The sequence below is a fragment of the Geospiza fortis genome, unplaced genomic scaffold (genome assembly GCF_000277835.1).
Source record: "Geospiza fortis unplaced genomic scaffold, GeoFor_1.0 scaffold27, whole genome shotgun sequence".
NCBI classification, from domain to species: domain Eukaryota; kingdom Metazoa; phylum Chordata; class Aves; order Passeriformes; family Thraupidae; genus Geospiza; species Geospiza fortis.
Window position 1 is genome coordinate 2695804 of NW_005054329.1, and position 18731 is coordinate 2714534.

The following is an 18731-nucleotide window of genomic DNA, read 5'->3' on the forward strand; positions in this document are numbered from 1 at the left end:
CGGGCCCCCCGTGTCCTTATAGCCCCCCTGGACACCCGTGTCCCCGCAGCCCCCGGGACACCCGTGTCCTTACAGCCACCCCGGGACACCCGTGTCCCCGCAGCCCCCGCGGTTCCGGCTCCCCGCATGGTGACGCTGTCCCCGCGTCCCCGTGCCCCTCCGGACAGTGTCACAGCCCCCTCGGCGGTGTCACCATGCCAGTGTCCCGCTCCATCCCGCGGTGTCGCATCCCAGCCAGCGCAGGGAGGTGTCTGAGAGGGCGAATCCATCCCCTGCGGCTGGCCCTGACCCTCCCCGGCACGGCTCGGCTCTGAGGGCACAGCCGGGGCTGGATCCCGGGTTCACCTGCACAACCAGGCCGGGCTGTCTGGAAAAGAGCAGCTTCTGGTCCCGGCAGAGCCATCGCATCCTCGCCCGGGGCTGGATTCTCTCATCTCATCCTTCCGCAGCCAGAGCCGGTTCCTCCTGCTGCCCTCAGCTGGAGTTTTGGCCGTGGTTCCGTGGGCAGAGCTGCAGAAAGTGCTGCTCACCTGTGCCGTGGGTTGTGTGTCCCCTCGGTTGCTGTGGCAGGTGAGGCAAGAGCAGAATTTGGGGAATTTAGGAGAATTTTGGGAATTTGGGGGAATTTTGGGAATGGTTTTGGCTGGTGGGACAGGGACCCCCAGACTTGCAGAGCATGTGGTCAGCCAAGGAAGGTTTGCTGACCCCTAAGACAAAATTTCATTTGTCAGACCACAGGGCTTCACCTCTTCATTTGAGAGGCTTAAAGGCCAGAGACAGAAAAAGTATTTCTTTTTTCTTGAGCATAATATTTTTCTTCCTTAAGTTCTGTGCTTTAAAAAAGCATGGAATAGATGGCAGCAACAGGCTGGAGGATCCTCAGCAGCTTTTAAAGAGTCGATTTTTGTAAACCCATAAAAAAGACAAGTCTAGACTATCGTATTTTCTACTCTTACAGCTTTTTCTGGCACTAAGCAACCATAATTTTATGGCCCAGAGGGATCCTCGAGGTAGGGCAGTGCAGCTCCAGTTGAAAGTGAAAAAACAAACTCTGTATTTTAGGCTCGTGCCCTGTGTTTCCTGCCATCCCCACAAGGAAAGCTCCCATGGCAGCCACGGGAATCCTGTGGGAGGATGGAGATGGTTGGCAGAGTTTGACTTCCAGACTTCAGGATCTGGGGTTGTAGGGAAGTTTTGTGTCCCAGTATAGCCCTGGGAAAAGCTGGCTGATGGAGCAAAGGGGAGTTGGTGTGTGTCTGTACACCAGTGTCCTTGGAATGTCTCCAGGAGGACTGGGGAGAGGGAAAGCTCCTTCACTATTTTTAAAAAAAAAACTTGCAGGACAAACGAGATTTGCTTTCCTGATGGTGGAGGTGCCATAAATTCTTCATTAGGAAATTAAATTAATTGCAGTTTTTGAAGAAGAATGGAGGACTACAGGCTTTAAAGCACCAAAATCCTCCTTCCATCCTCAGGGCTGGGCTTGCATGGAAATCTGACGGGATATTTGATATTTGACATTTGATATTAAGGGGCAGGAAAGCACCAGGCTGGTTTCTCTCCAGATGTGAATCTCCATTTCTCCCTGCCTCAGATTCTTCTCCTGCACCAAGGAAAGGACAATCCTTGTAGAAGGGCTTGGGGACGTGCCTGTCTGCAGATTTGCCATGGTTATTTGTAACAACCCGTCTCAGAGTTGGGATTTCCCAGTGGAGTTGGGGGATCAAACTGCAATTTTCCAGTCCAATCCTGCCCCACAGCATGTGGGGATTTTAGAAAGTCGATTTGCAGCTCACCATATCTGCAGTCTCAGAAGGAGGTTTCTTGTTGTGTAGTCTCCCCTTTCAGAAAGTTTAACCAGATGATTCTTTCTTTAATTGGTGCATATTTAAGGTGGGTTTCTTTATTTCTTCCTCCTTCAGCTGCTGCCATCCGGAGGCCAAGTGGTTTGTTTAAATGAGATATTGTTTCAATTGGATATAGTTACCGACCCTCTTCAGCCTTGTTTTGTATTTGTCCTCTGCTAGAAAATCAAAACCTCTGGGTTTGTGCCTCTGAGCTCACTCTGCAGATGGCACATATGGCCCTCCCAGCAATTTTCTCTGTCACAAATTTGTGTTTTAAAGAGAAGAAGATCAGATTTCAGTGTTTTATGTGGTGGGAAAACGCAGCTTTACAATGCTGTGTGCATTAAGAAATGACAGGCCATTGTTTTGCCTGGAACTGGCAGTGAGATGGAGGCAGAACACATCCCCTGCCTGCCCCTCAGCACACAGCTGGGCAGCCCCTGGTGCCCTGAGAGCATCTCCAGGCATCCCCCGGGCTAAATCAAGGGTAATTCCTGAATTGATGTTGTGCACAGTGATGAGATGAGCTGGGCCTGGAGCAGCTCCCACCTGCCAGGGTTGGTCCCCACGGCTCTGTTGGTGTCACCAGCTGGGCAGGGACACCTCACAGCATCACAGAATGACCTAGGCTGGAGAAGACCTTTGAGATGAAGTCCTTTGACCTAACACCCCCTTATCAACTGCACCATGGCACTGAGTGCCACGTCCAGTCTTTTTTTAAACACATCCAGGGATGGTGACTCCACTGCCTCCCTGGGCAGCCCATCCCAGTGCCCAATCTCTCTTTCAGTGAAGAATTTTCTCCTGAAATGCCCTCCCACTGACTGTGGTGCCCTCCTGCCTGCAGGGATCCCCTCTGAAGGACGAGCCATGCAGTAGGAGCCAGCACATCCCACGGCAGAGCAGGACCCAGTGCTGCAGGAGGGACGGGACATGTGGAGCCTCAGCTGCCTCCTCTGGGGACTCCTCCTCATCCTCAGCACCACCAGCACGGAGGGCTTTGCCCAGGCAGGGTAAGGCCCTGTTTTGTCTGCACCTCTCAGGTGTGTTCTCCACCCATCAGGGTGAGGCAGGTCCTCTTTGGGGGGGAACAGCCCTGCGTGGCTCTCTGGGCTGGTGGGGAGGTGGAAAAAGCTCTCCCAGGGCTCAGCAGCCCGTTGCTGGTTGTTTGCTTTCTCACTGGAGCTAAAACATCTCTCAGAGGAAATGTCCCAGCTCTGTTTAACTCCATGCAGGGACACAAAGACACTCTGGGCTTTTTGTCCAGGACAGTCAAAAGCTCATCAGGCCCTGAGCTGTTCAGGAATTATTACAGTCTCTTTCAAGCACACCCTTCATGAAAATATGTGTGAAATCCTGCTGGCACACAAATCAAGCCCTGAGAACGAGCTGTCACTGGAGGATGCAGCTCCCATCAGAGGAGGATGCAGCTCCCAGCTCTGATGGACACCCAGGGACACAGGTGTGGAAAGCCCTGGGCTGGGCTTTGTGCCCCCCAGGATGCTGCTGGGCCCATGGTCCTGCCAGCCCAGCAGGGGCAGCTCCAGCAATTCCCCTTCCCTTTGTGGGAAATGGGTCTGGGAGAACTCCCTGACACAGCCTGGGCAGGCACAGCTCAGCTCCTGCTGGCTCTGAGGAAGCCCAGAGCTCACTGCCCCAGTTTCTTTGCAAGCTGAGAGGAGCTGGAGCTCAAAACCCTCCCCCAGACACAGCTCACATTTTCTACAAAGTTTGTTTTTACACTGAAATGCTCCTCCAGTGTCAAACCTTTCACATTCTGTCCAGGACTGAAACCACAGCTGAATTCCTCGCTCACACGCACAGGCTGCAGCTAAAACTTTGTTCTGGATTTTACAAAGCAAACAATTGCCATTTAAAAATTGCATCTTCTATAACATTAATCATGAGGCTGAGAGGAGTTTTCTGGAGTTAATGGAAACCATCTGATGTCCATGCTAATTCCCAGGCTTTTTCTTTTAGTTTCTAATTGAACTGGGAGGCTGAGACAAGTAGATGGGTTCCTCAGTGGGACTGACCTGCTTGGGCTGGAAATTGTTGAAAAAAAGGATGTTTAACCAAGACCATTTGGCTGTTAACCTTGGGAAAGTTTTTGCCTGGATAACACTTATCTTAGGAAGGCTGGGGAGTGCCTTTTATCCAACCTCTAATTTTTTTTGCGGTGAGCCTGACCCTTCCTGTGAATCATTAATTTCTTGGTGACCACAGGGGCATCCGTTTCAGGAATGCAAAAAGTCTCAGAAAGGAAAAATCCGCCCAGAAAGTGAGTGATTTTAGGGGAAGGGAGACAATGAATGCAATGAGTAAATCATCCCTAAATCTGGGTCCCAACTGCTCCCTTGGGACGGGGGAGGAAGCGCCCGCGCCGCTCACAGCGCTCAGAGTTGTGTCACTGACCCCAAACAGCTCGAAGTGGCTTCCCAGGTCACTGGGGCAGCCAGTGCAGGGCAGAGAGGGGAGCTCAGGCCGTGTCAGGCTGTGGGACTGACCCAGCTCTGTGTGCCCAGGCGCAGGGTGTGCTCAGCCATGGGGACGCCGAGTGCCCACGCCGAGTCGCACGTGCAGCCCGTGTACCAGCCCTACCTCACCACCTGCCAGGGCCAGAGACTCTGCAGCACCTACAGGTGAGCCCTCCTGCCTGTGCCCGGGACAGCACAAGGGACGAGGATTTGACTTTATGTTTCAGAAGGCTTGATTTATTATTTTATGATCTATATTACATTAAAACTATGCTAAAAGAATAGAAGAAAGGATTTCATCAGAAGGCTAGCTAGGAATAGAATAGGAAAGAAAGAATGATAGCAAAAGCTTCTGTCTCGGACAGAGAGTCTGAGCTAGCTGACTGTGATTGGCCATTCATTAAAAACAACTAACATGGGCTAATCACAGATGCACCTGTTGCATTCCACAGCAGCAGATAACAATTGTTTGCATTTTGTTCTTGAAGCCTCTCAGATTCTTAAGAAGAAAAATCCTAAAGAAAAGATTTTTCATAAAAGATGTCTGTGACAGTCCCCCCCCGCCCACAGGCATGGTTATCCCAGCCCCTGAGCCGCTGTGGGAGCAGGGCAGGGCTTTGGGGCACCCTGCTCAGCCCAGCCTTGCCTTGCAGGACCATCTACAGGGTTGCCTACAGGCAGAGGTACAGGCAGCTGCCCCAGCTCATGGCCTCGTGCTGTCCTGGATGGAGCAGAGCCAACGGCCACACGCTGGGCTGTAACAGAGGTAAGGAGCTGCTGGGTCACCCCTGTGCCACTGCCTGTCCCCAGACCCCTCGTGTCCCTGGAGGGGGTCCAGGACCACATCTCTCATTTACCAACCCTCTGCCTGTCAGTGGATTCTCCCTGAATTAATTTTTCAGCATCATAGCCAAATGTGGTTCAACATCTGATTAATTCCCAGCTTTTCTCCACTGCCTCTTGGGCCTTTTTCCTTTGGGATCACTTATTACCTTCATGGTTACCGGAGGATCAATAAAACAATTCCTTCCCATCTAAATCAGCAGAAATGGATGAGAAACGCTGTCAGGAGGCAACAAATACAAACCACAGCAGCAGCCAGTCTGTCCCCAGGGAGCTCAGAGCGTGACACCAGGGGCTGCTGCTGCCTGCTGTCCTCCCCTTCCCACCTTTGCTGCCTGCAGGGCCTTCAGCTTCTTTCCAGCTCCTCTTCCTCCCATCCATCCTGAGCCCTGTTCCCTGCTGTGTGCTGCTGGTGTGTTTTGGGGGCAGGGAGGGAGCTGGGGAGCCCCGGGGCAGCTGGGTGATGCTGTGCTGTGTTCCCTCTCACAGCTGTGTGCTGGGAGCCGTGCCAGAACGGAGGGAGCTGTGCCTTCCCTGGGAGATGCTCCTGCCCCCCTGGCTGGACGGGGAGAGCCTGTCAGACAGGTACTGACCATGTCCCCCTGTCCCTGCTCCTGTGTCACACCTGCCCTGCTGCTGGGGGAGCTTCTCCTGGGAGCATGCCCGCTGCCATGGGGCTCTGGGTGTCCTTTGCCCCACACCAACCCCTCAGGGGGGACAGGGACCTTGTCAGACCTTATCCCTTATCAGAGCTTGGGCCATTCTGTCCCTCTGCACACACATGAACACTTGCTCCAGGGAAGGATGGGAAGTGTGGCTCCCAGGGAAGGTCTGGCCTCCCTTTGGCTGCCTCAGTGCTCCCTCCTGCGCAGCTCTGGCACCCCCATGTTCTCTGCCTGCTGCTCTGTGCTGGCTCAGAGTGAGCAGGGCTGTGAGCCTCTCTGCAGCACAGAGCCCTCGTGGGGCCAGCCTGGGATTGTGTGTTCGTGATCATCCCTCCCAGGCTTTGTAAACTCTTGCTGTAAACTAAAATGCTCTTTTACCGCAGAGACTAAAAATCCATAAACCAAAAATATCTGGGGGTGGAGGGGAAGCCTGGTGATGTCCAGGCGCAGGAACAGCCCCAGTACTCCTCACAGCATGGAGAAATCAGGCAGTGTGGTGCACACCAGTGCTGCAAGCCCCTGCCATGGCATTTCCCAGCTTTTCCCAGCTTTCCAGCCTCCTGTAAGGCAGAGGAGGAGCGTGTGGCATTGACCCATGCTGGGCCAGGCAGGGCTGAGCCCATCGCTGACAGCTCCAGCTCCGAGGGAAAGGATTTTCCCACTGCCTAAAACAGATTTGCCCGGGCGTGGGAAGAACTTCAGCTCTTTCTGCTTTGTGGGAACAGCTTTAATAACTCCCCCGTGTGAGGAGAGGTTACTGGGTTCTGTACACACTTGAAAGGCTGATAGCTCCTCGCCACAGCTGGCTGGAACCAAAACCCCGGCCGTAAATCCGGGATGAGAGCTGAGCGCTGCCTGCGCCCGCCTGGCCAGAGCTGGGACATTTCTGACCACAGCTTCTCCTTCTGGTGGTATTGTGGGGGGAGCAGGAGGAGGGGAGGAGGCCAGATGCCCTCCAGCTTAGCCCAGGTTTATCCAGGGCTGTCCCAGGCACTGAGACACCCAGAGCTGTGCCCGGCCCAAACCGGTGAGCACTCACTGGGGTTCTATTGCAGCCCCCCTGTGCCTCAGCCGCCTGTGCCCCTCACCCTGTCCCCTCCTCACTGAGCTGTTCCTGTGTTCCAGACGTGGATGAATGTGCCAGCCAGAGCCACGGGTGCAGCCAGCTCTGCATCAACACAGCCGGGAGCTTCCACTGTGCCTGCCAGGACGGCTTCAGCCTGGCTGCCGATGCCAAGGGCTGCCAGCCCCTGGTGCCAGCCCCTGGGACAGACACCTCCAGCCAAGCAGGTATCCTGTCCCCACCCTGAGCCCCAGCTGCTGGGGGCCTGCAGTGAGAGCTGAGGGAACGCTCAGCATCGCAGGAGATGGGAGAGGGGACAACAGCCAGAGCCCCTCAGCTTTATTCTCGCTGAGCCAGGAGTGCTTCTCCCACCCCAACAACTTCCCCTGAGCACAAATCCGTCCGTGAGGGTGACAGGGCCTGGCTGTGGCTGGAGCTGTCTGGGATGTGTCTGTTCTCTCCCTCACCATCCTCGTTCCTGCAGGGCAGGTCTGGAGCCACGAGGAGCGGCGCTGGTGACGGCCCATTATTACTTTTGGTACGCGCTGTGACACTTCAAACTCGTACCGTGAGTAATAATGCGCTGTGGCCAGCACGGGCATCACACAGCAAACATCTGGGACAGCCTGCACAGCCCCACCTGCCTCTGCCCCTGTGCAGGGCCCTGACAGGGACAATCCCTTGTGCCCACCGAGCACAGGGCAGAGCTGGGTGCTTTTTGGCAGCACGGGCACAAAAGGCCAGGATCCACCAGATCTCTTGTCCTTTAAGCATCGCCCCACTGCCTGAAACCCTCCCCGCTTTGTTGCAGGTGCTGCAGCAGCAGGAGCAGCCTGTGCCTTTAGCAGCTGGACCAGATGCCAGCAGGTCCAGCTGATGCTCTGGGGGCAGACCCTGGGGGTGGAAAGCAGCAGGGCTTGGCCAGAGCCCTGCAGCCATGTCTTCCTCCCCAGCAGCTTCCACCTCACTCAGCAGTGGGCTTTTACTCACTGACATTCCCTCGGTCACTTTTTTAGGTGCCTCCAGTGAAATGGAGGAAGAAATGAAGGACCTGAGGAGCAGAGTGGAAGCGCTGGAGCAGGCGAGTGGCAGCACATCCCTGTGCCCTGTTCCTGCTCGGCCAGCTCCCACCCGGGGCTGTTTGCAGCCAGGCTGTCCCTCCTCCCTGGCTCTATTTTTAACATCCCAGCAGCAATCCCAGCTGTGCTCCCCGCAGCCGCCGGCAGCGCCCACGCCACGGCTTTTCCAGCCCTTTGAACACAACCGCAGCCCCTTGAGCCCTCCCTGGTGGGTGCTGCATCCCCCCGGGTGGTCCTGCTGGCCGGGGGGGATGCACTCACAGCTCCCCTTCTCCCCGCAGAAGCTCCAGCTGGTGCTGGCCCCCTTCCACAACCTGATGCCGCCAGAGGATGTCGGTGCAGACCCCATCAGCCGCCTGTCCCACTCCCTCCAGCAGCTGGACAGGATTGACTCCCTGAGTGAGCAGATCTCTTTCCTGGAGGAGAGGCTGGAGACCTGTAAGTGCCTGGAAAATCAGTGGGGGAGGATGTCCCTGCAGCCACGCTGGCCACGGGGAGCAGATGTGGGCCAGCGAGATCAGTAACACATATGCCACTGTTAATCTGGATCTGCCTCAAGCTCAGCAGCCTGTAATTAATAAAGGATGAACACAAACAGCCCATTAGCTTCATTTCAAAGCTGCTTCTATGGCTGCACCATCTGACTGCCCTTGTAGCAGCCAAAAGTTGTAGGATTGGCACATGGAAACGTGGCTGTGGGGCAGGGCTGAGGGAGGCACTGGGCAGGCAGCCCCTCACAACCGCTGTCCCTTTCTGGTAACTCAGGCCTTAGGAAATATCCCCCAACTCTTGGGAAATTAACAGCCCAAAAAGTCAATCAGGGAAGTTTAGGGAGCGTGCAGAAGTTGGCAGATTTATGAGCCTGGGAAGTTTTAGGCATTTCTTTTGGAAGTTTAAGGGCACCAGAGAGGGTCTCTGAAGTAGCAAAGTGAGGAAGGGACCCCAGTGAGAGCTGTCATGTGTGAAATGGCTGGAGGTGTCCCCACCACGCAGAGGGACAGCATCCCCTCGGGTCCCTGTGGCGCTCACCTGGACTCCAAGCAGAACACAACCATCTGAACTCTTTTCTTTTGATAGGCAGCTCTTTGCAGCTCATTTTCCCATTAAATAATTCCAGAAACTAGGCACCGCTGGGGTGTGCAACAGCAGCTTGCTGAGTCTTGGAAAGACTCAGGAGAAACTGGTTCAGGGCATATTCAGTGCCAGTTCAGTGCTTGCAGTAATGGCTGAGAGAGAAAAAGAATTCAAAGAACTTGTCTGAAGACAAAGTAGCTGCAAATAGACACTTAAAAACCATCTCAGAAAGGGGTAATTACCAGAACCACTGAGTGTTCCAGCAGGCTGAGTTTTCTAGTAGTGCCCTGCACATATTATTAGTGACAGCACAGAGGAATGTGAGCAGTATCACAAGGTAACATGGATTCATTCCAATGGATGACTCCAAAGCCCTGAAATTAATTTCTGCCAAGTCTGTCTCAGCAAGCAAAACCTGGTTTTGTCTCTTTTTGTGGTCCCTGCAGGACACAAAGCTGTCCTGTCATACCCCAGCGAGCTCTGGGGCTCACAGGGCATCCCATGGAGTTACTCAGCCACCCCTGTTCCATGCCTGGTGGAACACTTCCCAGCTGAATGCTACCCTACAACTGCACTCCCCAATTTACTGCTCAGTGGGGATGTGTGCAATGACCAAAAAACCCATTTTCTCTTCTTGAAACTACCAGCAGAGGCACCAGGTCAGAGCTCTGTGAGCCATAACAATTTTGGCCCCTGATCCAGCACGGACTGTTACTGCCACTGGATTTGGGGACATTGTGCACAGGGCTCAGGCAAGGACTGTGACATGCCAGGGAGGTGACACTGACACTCCTGAGTGTGGGGGGATGAAGCCAGCCTGGGGCTGTTTGCCAAAAGGAAAGCAGCAAGCGTGGGTGACATTCCCAGAGGTTCAGGTCAGTCTCATTCTGCCAGGCTAATGACTGAATTTATCTGGCTGAATTTATTTTTTTTTTCCAATCTTCCCAGGTTCTTGCAAGAATGAACTCTAGCAGAGTGCCTGGGGACCTGGAGCAAGCTGAGTGCACCCACAGCTCTTCTCTCCCTCTCCAGCCCTGGGCTGGGGATGAAGCCACACCATCACAGGAAGGCACAGGCTGGCAGGAGAAGGCTGAGCTCCTATCTTCATCGTTCTCTCTTCCAGCTCACCTCAGCAGAGGCCACACAGTTCCTTCCAAACTGGACTCTGAGCCCTCTCCCTGCTGGAGAGGCAGCAAATAAATGCCTTACCTCGTGCCATGAGTGCCTGGCTGTGCCAGACTGGCTGTGTGTGTCACCTGGGGGGTGTCCAGCTGCCCCTGGCTTTTCCTCAGCACTATCCTGGGGTAACAGCTCCCAGGGAGCAGCAGGCACAGGGCTGGCCCAGGCAGGGCAGCTGCCTCCCCATGCTCCCTGTGCTTGCTGTCACAGGGACAAGGTGGGGACAGCTCCCTGCAGCCCCAAGCCAGGTGTCACAGCAGGGGACAGGAGCCCCTGGTGCCTGCAGAGCCAGGTACAGGAGTGGGTGCCCATCCCTGCAGCTCCCATCCTGCTCTCCAGGAGCCCTGGAGCTGGGATGGTGCCTCACCAGTGAGGCTGGGTGAAGCACAGCCCTCCTGCCTGGGGGGCACAGGGTATGGACAAGGACCCCCCTTGCCCCTCCATCACCAAACCCACCCCCTGCAAGAGCTCAGGGCTCAGCACCCCACATCCTCCCCCCTCAGCCCCCACACAAGACAAGGAGGATCCTTTATTTAAATAACCAAAGGTGGAATTTCTTTTTTTTTTTTTTTTGGTTGATTTTTTGTAAAGCAGATAACATTCTCAGCCCAATTAAAAGTGAACAGCAGACAACTGCACATAGAGGCACTGCTCCCTCCTCCCAGGAGGAGTCAGACATGGTTCCCCTCTCCCCAGGAGCCCTCCCAGGGGCCCTCCTGGGTGGCCCCTCCATGACAGCCCTTTATCTGCCACTCTCACAAAGTGCTGGTTTGGTTCCCTCCTCCCACCCCGACCCTTCCCATCCCCTGAGGCTGTACTGTAAGGCCCCTCCAATGAAGCCCCTGGCAGCACCAGCTGGGCCCAAGGGCTCCTTCCATGGAGCTCCCTGCCTTTCCCAGCTGAGGCCAGATAAACACAACTGCACCAGTGCAGGCTGCAGGAGCTGGGTGTGCTGGTTACCTGAGTAGCCCCAGCTGCCTTATCCCAAGGTCCCCTGTGCCATGAACAGGAGAGCTAAAGCTAAAGAACCACGGACCTGACCCAGCCTCCAAGGGCATCAACATTCCACAGCTCCCAGTGAGGGATCCAGGAGCTCTGTTGGTCCATCACCCCAAGGCACGGGGGAACGCGTTTTATCTGACTGGAAAAGCGGTTTATATCCCCCAAAGGGGGAGCTGAAGCCTTCCCAGCCCCGTTCCAGCTGCAGCTCACCCACCCTGTGGCTCTGCAGGGCTTTTACAGGCCCTGGAGAGCAGCAGCTCCGCCCCGCAGAGCAGCAGAGACGCGGGACAGGCACCATCTTTCGGCCAGCGCTGACCATGACAAGTGACAAACCGAGCACGACAGAGCCCTTTGCCTCCATAAGGGGCATTGCAGGGATGTGACCAGGCTGAGCCACCACCACGGCGGGGAGCTGGCAGCAGATTCCCAACGTGATGCTGTTGTGACGCAAGGGCATCTCAAGGGGACAGACCTGTGTGTCCCACTGGTGGGTGGGAGTGCTCTGGGCTGTCCAGGGAGGACACCACACTCCTAGCGCTGCTGAAAAGCCAAAATCTGGATTTTCACCCCAGTTCTCAGCCCTGTTTGAGCACCAAGGTTGTGCTGATACAAACTGCTGCCTGGTGGTTTCCACCTGGGACATCACAGGGCCACCTCACGAGCTGAGCCTGCAGGAACACAGGTGCAGGGACAGTCACACCAGGCAGAGCTCAGGCTCCAGGCCGGTTTTTGCTGTCACCCCAAGCTAGCTGCAAGAGCTGGGGGAACTCACCTCTCTAGTCATTGAGCCCTTTGGTAGCACAAGTTTGATGCCTGAGAAATTCAGAAAAAGGAGATATTGCAAAGTGAGAAAATGAACCCATAAGAGAAATCCACTCAGAGGGGAACCTTAGTGCTGGCTTGACACCCTGTGTGTGCCAGTCTGTGGTGCTCCCAAGAGTTAGAAATCACTGCAGAGGAGAAGAAGATTCTTCAGTATTTGGCAAGAACAGACAGGTCCCTTCAGCCACCACCGCACGGTGACACCACTGGAGAAGGCTCTAGGATGAGTCCTTTGCCTCGCCTGGATGGCCTGACAGCCTGAAGAGGGTCTCCCTCATGGTGCTGAAGCATCTGTCAGAGAGGTCGGTGACATCGTCTGACGTCAGCCCTTTGGTCTCTATTGGAGGCAGAACCTCAACCTTGATTTTGCCTGGGGGCAAGAGAGGAACCTGTGAGAAACCCACACACCACAGGAGCTCTGTTCTCTGCCCTGTTCCCCACCCTGGACAGCCCCAGCACAGCCCTCAACCCCTCCCAGGGCTTCAGGTATCCACCCCTGGAGCACAGGCAGAGTTAGATCCCAGCTCCAAGAGCTGTGCCACCCAGAATAATCCCCCTGTGCCTCAAATTGCCATCCCAGCCAGAGCCTGCCCAGAGCAGGAGGTGGCAACCAATTTTTAATGAAAACATCCCTCAGTGTATTTAATTACAGCCCTTCCTGAGTTAACCCAGCCCAGGCTCTGGTGCCAAGTGCTTTGAACTGCCTCCAAACATCTCCCAGCAGGGTTCCTCCTGTTCACCCCAGCTCTGCTTCCCTCCCACACCCTCGTGAGCCAGATCTCCACGCAGGACAACAGCAACCCTGTCTCCAAGTGACTCTTTGTTACCTGATGTAAACAGTTTCGTCTTTGGGTTATAGAAGCTGGTGAAGGAGGAATACACCACAGGGATCACTGGGACCTTGGGGAAGGGAAGCAAAAGAGGAGTTATTGGCACTTCAGCAGCTCAGGGCAGGCCAGAGACAGGCAGCAAATCCCATGCTGCAGAGCTGACCTGGCCTGGCACTCACACACACAGGGCACACACAGCCCCACAAGCAACACCCACTTCCAAAGGGTAGAACAATCAGCAGTCAAATGGAATCAAAACCACTCCCCAAAGACTCAAGGCACAGGAATACTCAAGGAACCAGGGCCAAGTTCCACTCCAGCCTCAGCTCAGCACTGGCTTTTAGGGCTCCTCGACCCAAGTGAGGCTCCTAACCCCAGGTATTTCCTGTCCTGCAATCAAACTCTGCAGGCTGCCTGTCCTGACAGGCCTTGCCTGCTGTACAGGCACGTGTCTGAGGCAGGGTGGCTGCTCTGCTTTCAGTTTCTAAGAAAAGGAGTCACCAGTTGTTATCAATTGCTCCCGGGGAAGCTTCAGACAGACACAGGGCCAGGAGGGCAGGCAGAGCTGTTGTTCCAGGGCTGGTAACACAGCCAGGATCTACAGTTGGTGACTCAGGGGGGTGTAGCAGAGGCAGGAACCAGTTCCATGTCATCCTTTCCTCCAGCAGCTGCCAGGCTCTGCCTTGGCTGCATCACCCGGGCAGGAATGGGGATGGTACAACACAGGCTACACCCTGGGCTTGGCCAAACGAACCCAGTCAGAGAGCTGGCATCTCTTCCCTTTCCCAAAATCCCTGCTGTAACACCTTTGCCGGGGAAACCAGTTTCCCCTGAGGCCTCGAGTCATCCCAGTCTCTGGCACACTGCCCCAGCACTGTGCCCAGGCAAACACCCCGAGACAGCTCTGGTCTGCTCCCCCACTAACTGCTCATGGATGCTGTCATTTTGGAGAGAAAAGGCATATCAAGAACTGCCATACGGCTGCCAGGGAGGCAGCAGCTATTTTCACACAGAGCAAGCCCAGATGTTGCTCTAAAGCACAAGAATTAACAATCCTGAATCATCACTACACGACTGTGACCTGGGGGATTGAGAAATGAATCGTCAGCTTTGGGCTTCCCCAGGAAAGAACCCACTGGGCTCCCTGCCAGGAGCGAGCTCTGGGCTGCAGCTATGCCCCCAGGAACCCCTGGGCACTGGCATTGCCCTGCCAGCTGCCAGGAAAGCCTGGAAATAGGGATCAAGTGTGCTGTCCCTCACAGCCCTCCCTCCAGAGGGGACACCAGGACTGAGGCAGGCAGGAGAGAGGACAGGGCAATTCTCCACTGTCCACAGCCACACATGCTCATTCCCAGAGGGGACAGAAAAGGCCCTTGGCTGCTGCAGGGCAGCACTTCTGACACCAGTAGTTGACCTGAGTAGGTATTACCTGGGAACACAGCTGATCTGACAGCAAACAAACCACACTCTGCATGATCAGTGTGCAGTGCCACTGCAAAATCACTCAGGGTTCCCATGCAGGGGCAAAGCACCGTTACCTGTGCCTGGACAGCGAGGTGAAATGCTCCTTTCTTGAATGGCAGCAAATCCCCAGTGCAGTTCCTCGTGCCCTCTGGATATACCCACACCTTCACCTGCACATGGAGAGACAAGGCTCTGCTCCAGAAATCCACTTGCTGTGGTGGGAGACACCAGCCAGCTCTGCCAAGCTGAGCCAGGAGCACCAGGAGTGCCACAATGCCCCCATGCCACCCCACCCAGCTCCACAGTGACACTCACATTCTCAGCCACCATAGTCTTGGCCACCTCTGACATGACCATCTTGGCACTGCTGGTGCTCTTCCTGTTGATGAAGATGACGCCACCGAGGTACATGATGAGCCCCACGCTGCCCATGTACATCAGCTCCTTCTTGCCCACCTGGACACAGTTGTCGGGCAGGACCTCCATCAGCCCTAGTGGGATGGCAGAGGGCAAGACCCAGCAGTCACCCCTGGGACAAGGACAGGACAAGGACAGGGGCACCAGGGACAGGCTGGTGCCTTGCTTCTCTCCCGGCTTCTGAGAGCAGGAGGCTTGGCACACACAGCAGAGTTAGTGGTGGCTGCAGGTGACAGCAGGACACCTCCAGAGGCAGCTGATTCCCCAGCCCCAGGGAGTCCAGCAGGGCCACTGGCACATGTGCTGGGCCAGCACCTCAAGGACAGCAGAACCAGGGGGGCTGCAGAGGTGTGGGATTGCCCAGAGTGACAGAAGACCCTTCCCACAACCAGCCCTGATGGGGAAGCTGCACCAGGGGCTGCTTATCCAGGAGGTACAAGCAGGACTTCTCCCAATAGTGAGCAGGAGAAACGTTCTCTTCCCTCCCACCAGCTCCTCACCCATCATGTCGAGGACGCTCTGATGGTTGGACAAAATGACAGCAGGGCCCTCTACCTTGAAGTTCTCCAGTCCCTTCACCTCAAACCTCAAGCCGAAGAAATACTTGAAGGTCTTGACAACAGCTTTGATGATTCTGCAAAAGGAAAAAAAAGCAGTCAGCAGCAGAGCAGAGAGGCCAAGGCCTGCTATACTCAGTGGGGGTGGAAGCAGACAAGAAGAGCTCTAGGACAGAGAACCTCCAGTCTTATTTGTGCTGTGGTCCACCCAGGTGTCTGCCCTGCATGGTCCCACATGCTGCAGGAGCGCTGTTCACTTGCCCTGTTCAGTGCCACGGTTCTGGGCTGCCCTGGTGCTGCCAGGCTTTTCTTCCTGCAAGCAGCAGGGCCCCACAAGTTGTCAAACAATTCTCCCAGGAGCTGCCACTCCCCAGCACACCCGACACCCAAGGAAGGCTCTGCCAGGTCTGCTCCTTGCAGTGCTGGAAGATGGGGCTCAATGTTATAAACAAACCAAGGTGCCCAAGGAAGGAGGGGAATGAGAAACACTTCCCTGCACAAGGCAAGGATGCAGGCAGCAAACAGGATGCTCCCCACATGGCTTGGCAGAGGCTGGGTGCCCCCAAGCAAACCCATGCTGAAGCTTTTGCCCTTCCCCAGAGGATCTACAGAGCTCTAGCTTTTCCCAGCTGGGACACTCCAACAGCCATGCCAGCACTGGAGCACATTTCCTTGTCAGCCCACAGGAGCAGGGCCCATCTATGCCATCCCCTGACCGGGGGACTTGGGGACTCTCCAGCTAGGCCAAAGGACACAGGCAGAAGCTGGCAGAACACAGGGGCTATTTTGGGCAAGGGAACAGCCATTTACCAGGACAGGTGGCAGAGGAGCCTGCACGTGAACAAGGCTCCCTGGAACAGCCACCAGCTTGGATCTGCTCTCCCCTAGAGCTGATTCAAGCTGACTTGACCTCCAGCAAGCACCTGGATGTCCTGCCTCAGGGCCACCTTCTCCCTGGCAGACAGGGGATGGAGCTTTCCTTCCTGCAGCAGGAGACTGAGGAACAGCCAGCTTTGTCCCCACCACAGGGTCCAGCTTGGGAACTGTGCAGCACCATCCTGCTGAGAAGCATCCTTGTCACTCAGGTGGGAGGTGAGCACCCGGACAGCTTCTCATCCTGGCTTGGCAGCAGCTCCCAGCATCTGCTTTCCAAAAGTCTCCATAAACTCTTGAGCCACAGCACTTTTCCCAGCTTGCTCCTACCCACAGCAGGGTTCACATCTCCGTGGGGTGTCCCCCCATGCAGACCACCCGAGCTGGCTGTGACACTGGAGTTCAGGCCAGGCCAATGCCCCGAGGTGACACACGGCTATCAGTCCTCATTTCAACTTGCTGCAAAGAGCCACACCCAGGGAAAGGACACAGGGAGGAATGCAGAGCTCCACAGCCCGCTCCAAGGTTACAGGGGTGCAGTCTGCTCCAAGGTAACAGGGGTGCAGTCCAGGTGAAGAGACGGGGTTACAGGTGAGATGAGGCAGGGTGACACGAACCAGAGAGGTCATGAGGGATGCCAGGCCACCAGGGTGACCTAAATCACACTTCTCCTCCCTTCTGACTGCCAACCAAAAAAGAGGTCACCGCTCTGGAAGTCACAGTGCTCACTGGCTGCTGGGAGAGGCTGGTTACACATTACTCAAGAGCAACCATCCAGCTTCCTCCTGCCAGCCCGGGGACAGACTTTCCTTGCACAAGATGTGGCGTGAGCCACTGAAAGAGGCAAAGGGGCAGAGCTCAGAGCAGGCAAAGAGCAGGGGTGACCTGCTGGGCTGGCCATGTCACCCACAGGGTTAAAGGATGGATCTGAGTCCCCACAACCCCACAAGTGACTTCTCTGTCAGAATCATCGACTCAGACGTGGTGCAGCCACAGCTGCAGAGAGCTGTAAAACCAGTGCACTTACTGCCAGAGACAAGGAGCACAAAAATGACAGGGAATGGGACTTGTCAGTGCATCCCTAACAGTCTGAGCACGAAAGCCAGCAGCCCCCAGATTCACGTGCTCTGCTCCACAGCCAGTCACAGAGGCTTGTTTAGGATACTCTGATTTTCAAGGACTACTGAAATCTGCTTACCAGATTGGAGGCTCGTGCAAGATGTTTTACCTCAAATAAACAGTTCTAACTCTATCAGACACCCTGGGTAACCTCTTCCAAGTCACACCAGCTCGACACTGGAGCCAGCAGCACAGCAAGAACGGGGTGTTCTGCACCAGGCAACAACACCATTATCACTGTCTGTCCACCAGCACATGCTCTGCTCCAGCCCCCTTTCCCAAGCTGGAATAAGCAGCCTGGGATGTTGGAGAAATAAGGAACTCACTGGTTCACCTCAGCCATGGACCTCCCAGGAGCTGAGATACATCACCAGGTTCTTCAGCCTGTGCCACTACAAGGAAACAACAGACTTAAGTTACAGGAAAAGGGTGGCTCTGGCCAAAATTCAGCCCTTGGTTTCAACAGGAGGAGTTATCCAAGGCAAGTTTTTGTTCCCAAATAATTCCTTGAAGTTTACATAAAGTTTAGAGGGTTTATTTTTGGGGGGAAATAAAAGGATAGCGTCTCCATCGCTGACATCATAAATTCTCCCAGCTGCAGAGCTAGCTGAGCATTGGAAAGCTGCTCCTGAGTGAGGCAAGGCAATCAAAGCTGGAGAGAGAGCCAGGCTGGAGATCACAGAGCACACTGCCTGGGGCCATGGCACCAGCCAGGACGGCAGGACACAGCCCTCAAGGCAGCACATCAGCTCCCTGCGCCCTGAGTCCTACATGTGAAAGCCACACTGCAAAGCAAAGTCCAGCCCCACCTGCTCAGATGCTGCCAACCTTTGATCCTAAAGGATGTTAAGGCTCTCCTTTCCGCTGCATCCGCATGCTCAGCAGAGGTAAAAAGCTGCCTAGGGGAGAGCAAAACCAGGAAATGTCCTGTGCTGCCAGCAGAAGTGCCAGCTCTGCCCGTAGAATGTACCTTGGCATGGAGAGGAGGTGCTGGATGACAGCAGCCCCTGGGCCCTTGTCACAGGTGTCCTGTCAGGGGACACAGGGCTGGACAACAGCTGCAGAGAGCCATGCCCCAGCAGCACATGGCACACAGCCTGCCAGCCTCTGCTGCTGGGGCAGGAAACACCCCAAACACAACCACCCAACTGTCAGGATCAAAAGGAACCTTCTAGAGACCGGCTCCATCTGCCGCGGCAGGGTCACCCGGTGACACAGGTGTGTTTGGAATGTCTCCAGACAGGTAGATTCCTCACACTCCCTGGACAGCCTGCTCCAGTGCTCTGCCACTCTCAACAAACACTGCCCTCCTGCAGCTTTCCCTAAAAAAGCCACCACCGCCACCTTCCAGACACTTCACCCCCAAACATGCCTCGCTGAGGGCTCTGCCACAGGCCAGGACAGCCGCTCCTGCGGCTAA

At 55.3% G+C, this 18731-nt stretch overlaps 2 protein-coding genes across 6 annotated transcripts in view; one reads left to right on the top strand and one right to left on the bottom strand.

Moving 5' to 3' along the window:
* EGFL7 (EGF like domain multiple 7) overlaps nucleotides 1-10269 on the top strand; it is a 15693-nt gene extending 5424 nt beyond the window's left edge. For 3 of the 5 annotated variants that reach the window (XM_031057350.1, XM_005421254.2, XM_031057352.1), the window contains 8 exons: nucleotides 2695-2860; nucleotides 4373-4489; nucleotides 4978-5090; nucleotides 5657-5752; nucleotides 6958-7122; nucleotides 7912-7976; nucleotides 8256-8412; nucleotides 9997-10269. In XM_031057350.1, the coding sequence (XP_030913210.1) occupies nucleotides 2781-2860; nucleotides 4373-4489; nucleotides 4978-5090; nucleotides 5657-5752; nucleotides 6958-7122; nucleotides 7912-7976; nucleotides 8256-8412; nucleotides 9997-10019 (816 nt within the window). In that variant the 5' untranslated portion in view covers nucleotides 2695-2780 and the 3' untranslated portion in view covers nucleotides 10020-10269. Of the gene's footprint in view, nucleotides 1-449; nucleotides 571-2694; nucleotides 2861-4372; nucleotides 4490-4977; nucleotides 5091-5656; nucleotides 5753-6957; nucleotides 7123-7911; nucleotides 7977-8255; nucleotides 8413-9996 lie in introns of all 5 variants that reach the window. The other 2 variants (XM_031057351.1, XM_031057353.1) reach the window with 2 other exon arrangements.
* A 511-nt stretch (nucleotides 10270-10780) lies between these two features.
* The window catches only part of AGPAT2 (1-acylglycerol-3-phosphate O-acyltransferase 2), a 12402-nt gene continuing 4451 nt past the window's right edge, over nucleotides 10781-18731 (bottom strand). Inside the window, exons 2-6 of the mRNA XM_014307111.2 lie at nucleotides 15263-15396; nucleotides 14661-14836; nucleotides 14420-14515; nucleotides 12879-12951; nucleotides 10781-12421 (exon numbers count right to left, since the gene is read on the bottom strand). Of these exons, the coding sequence (XP_014162586.1) occupies nucleotides 12270-12421; nucleotides 12879-12951; nucleotides 14420-14515; nucleotides 14661-14836; nucleotides 15263-15396 (631 nt within the window). The 3' untranslated portion in view covers nucleotides 10781-12269. The remainder of the gene's footprint in view (nucleotides 12422-12878; nucleotides 12952-14419; nucleotides 14516-14660; nucleotides 14837-15262; nucleotides 15397-18731) is intronic.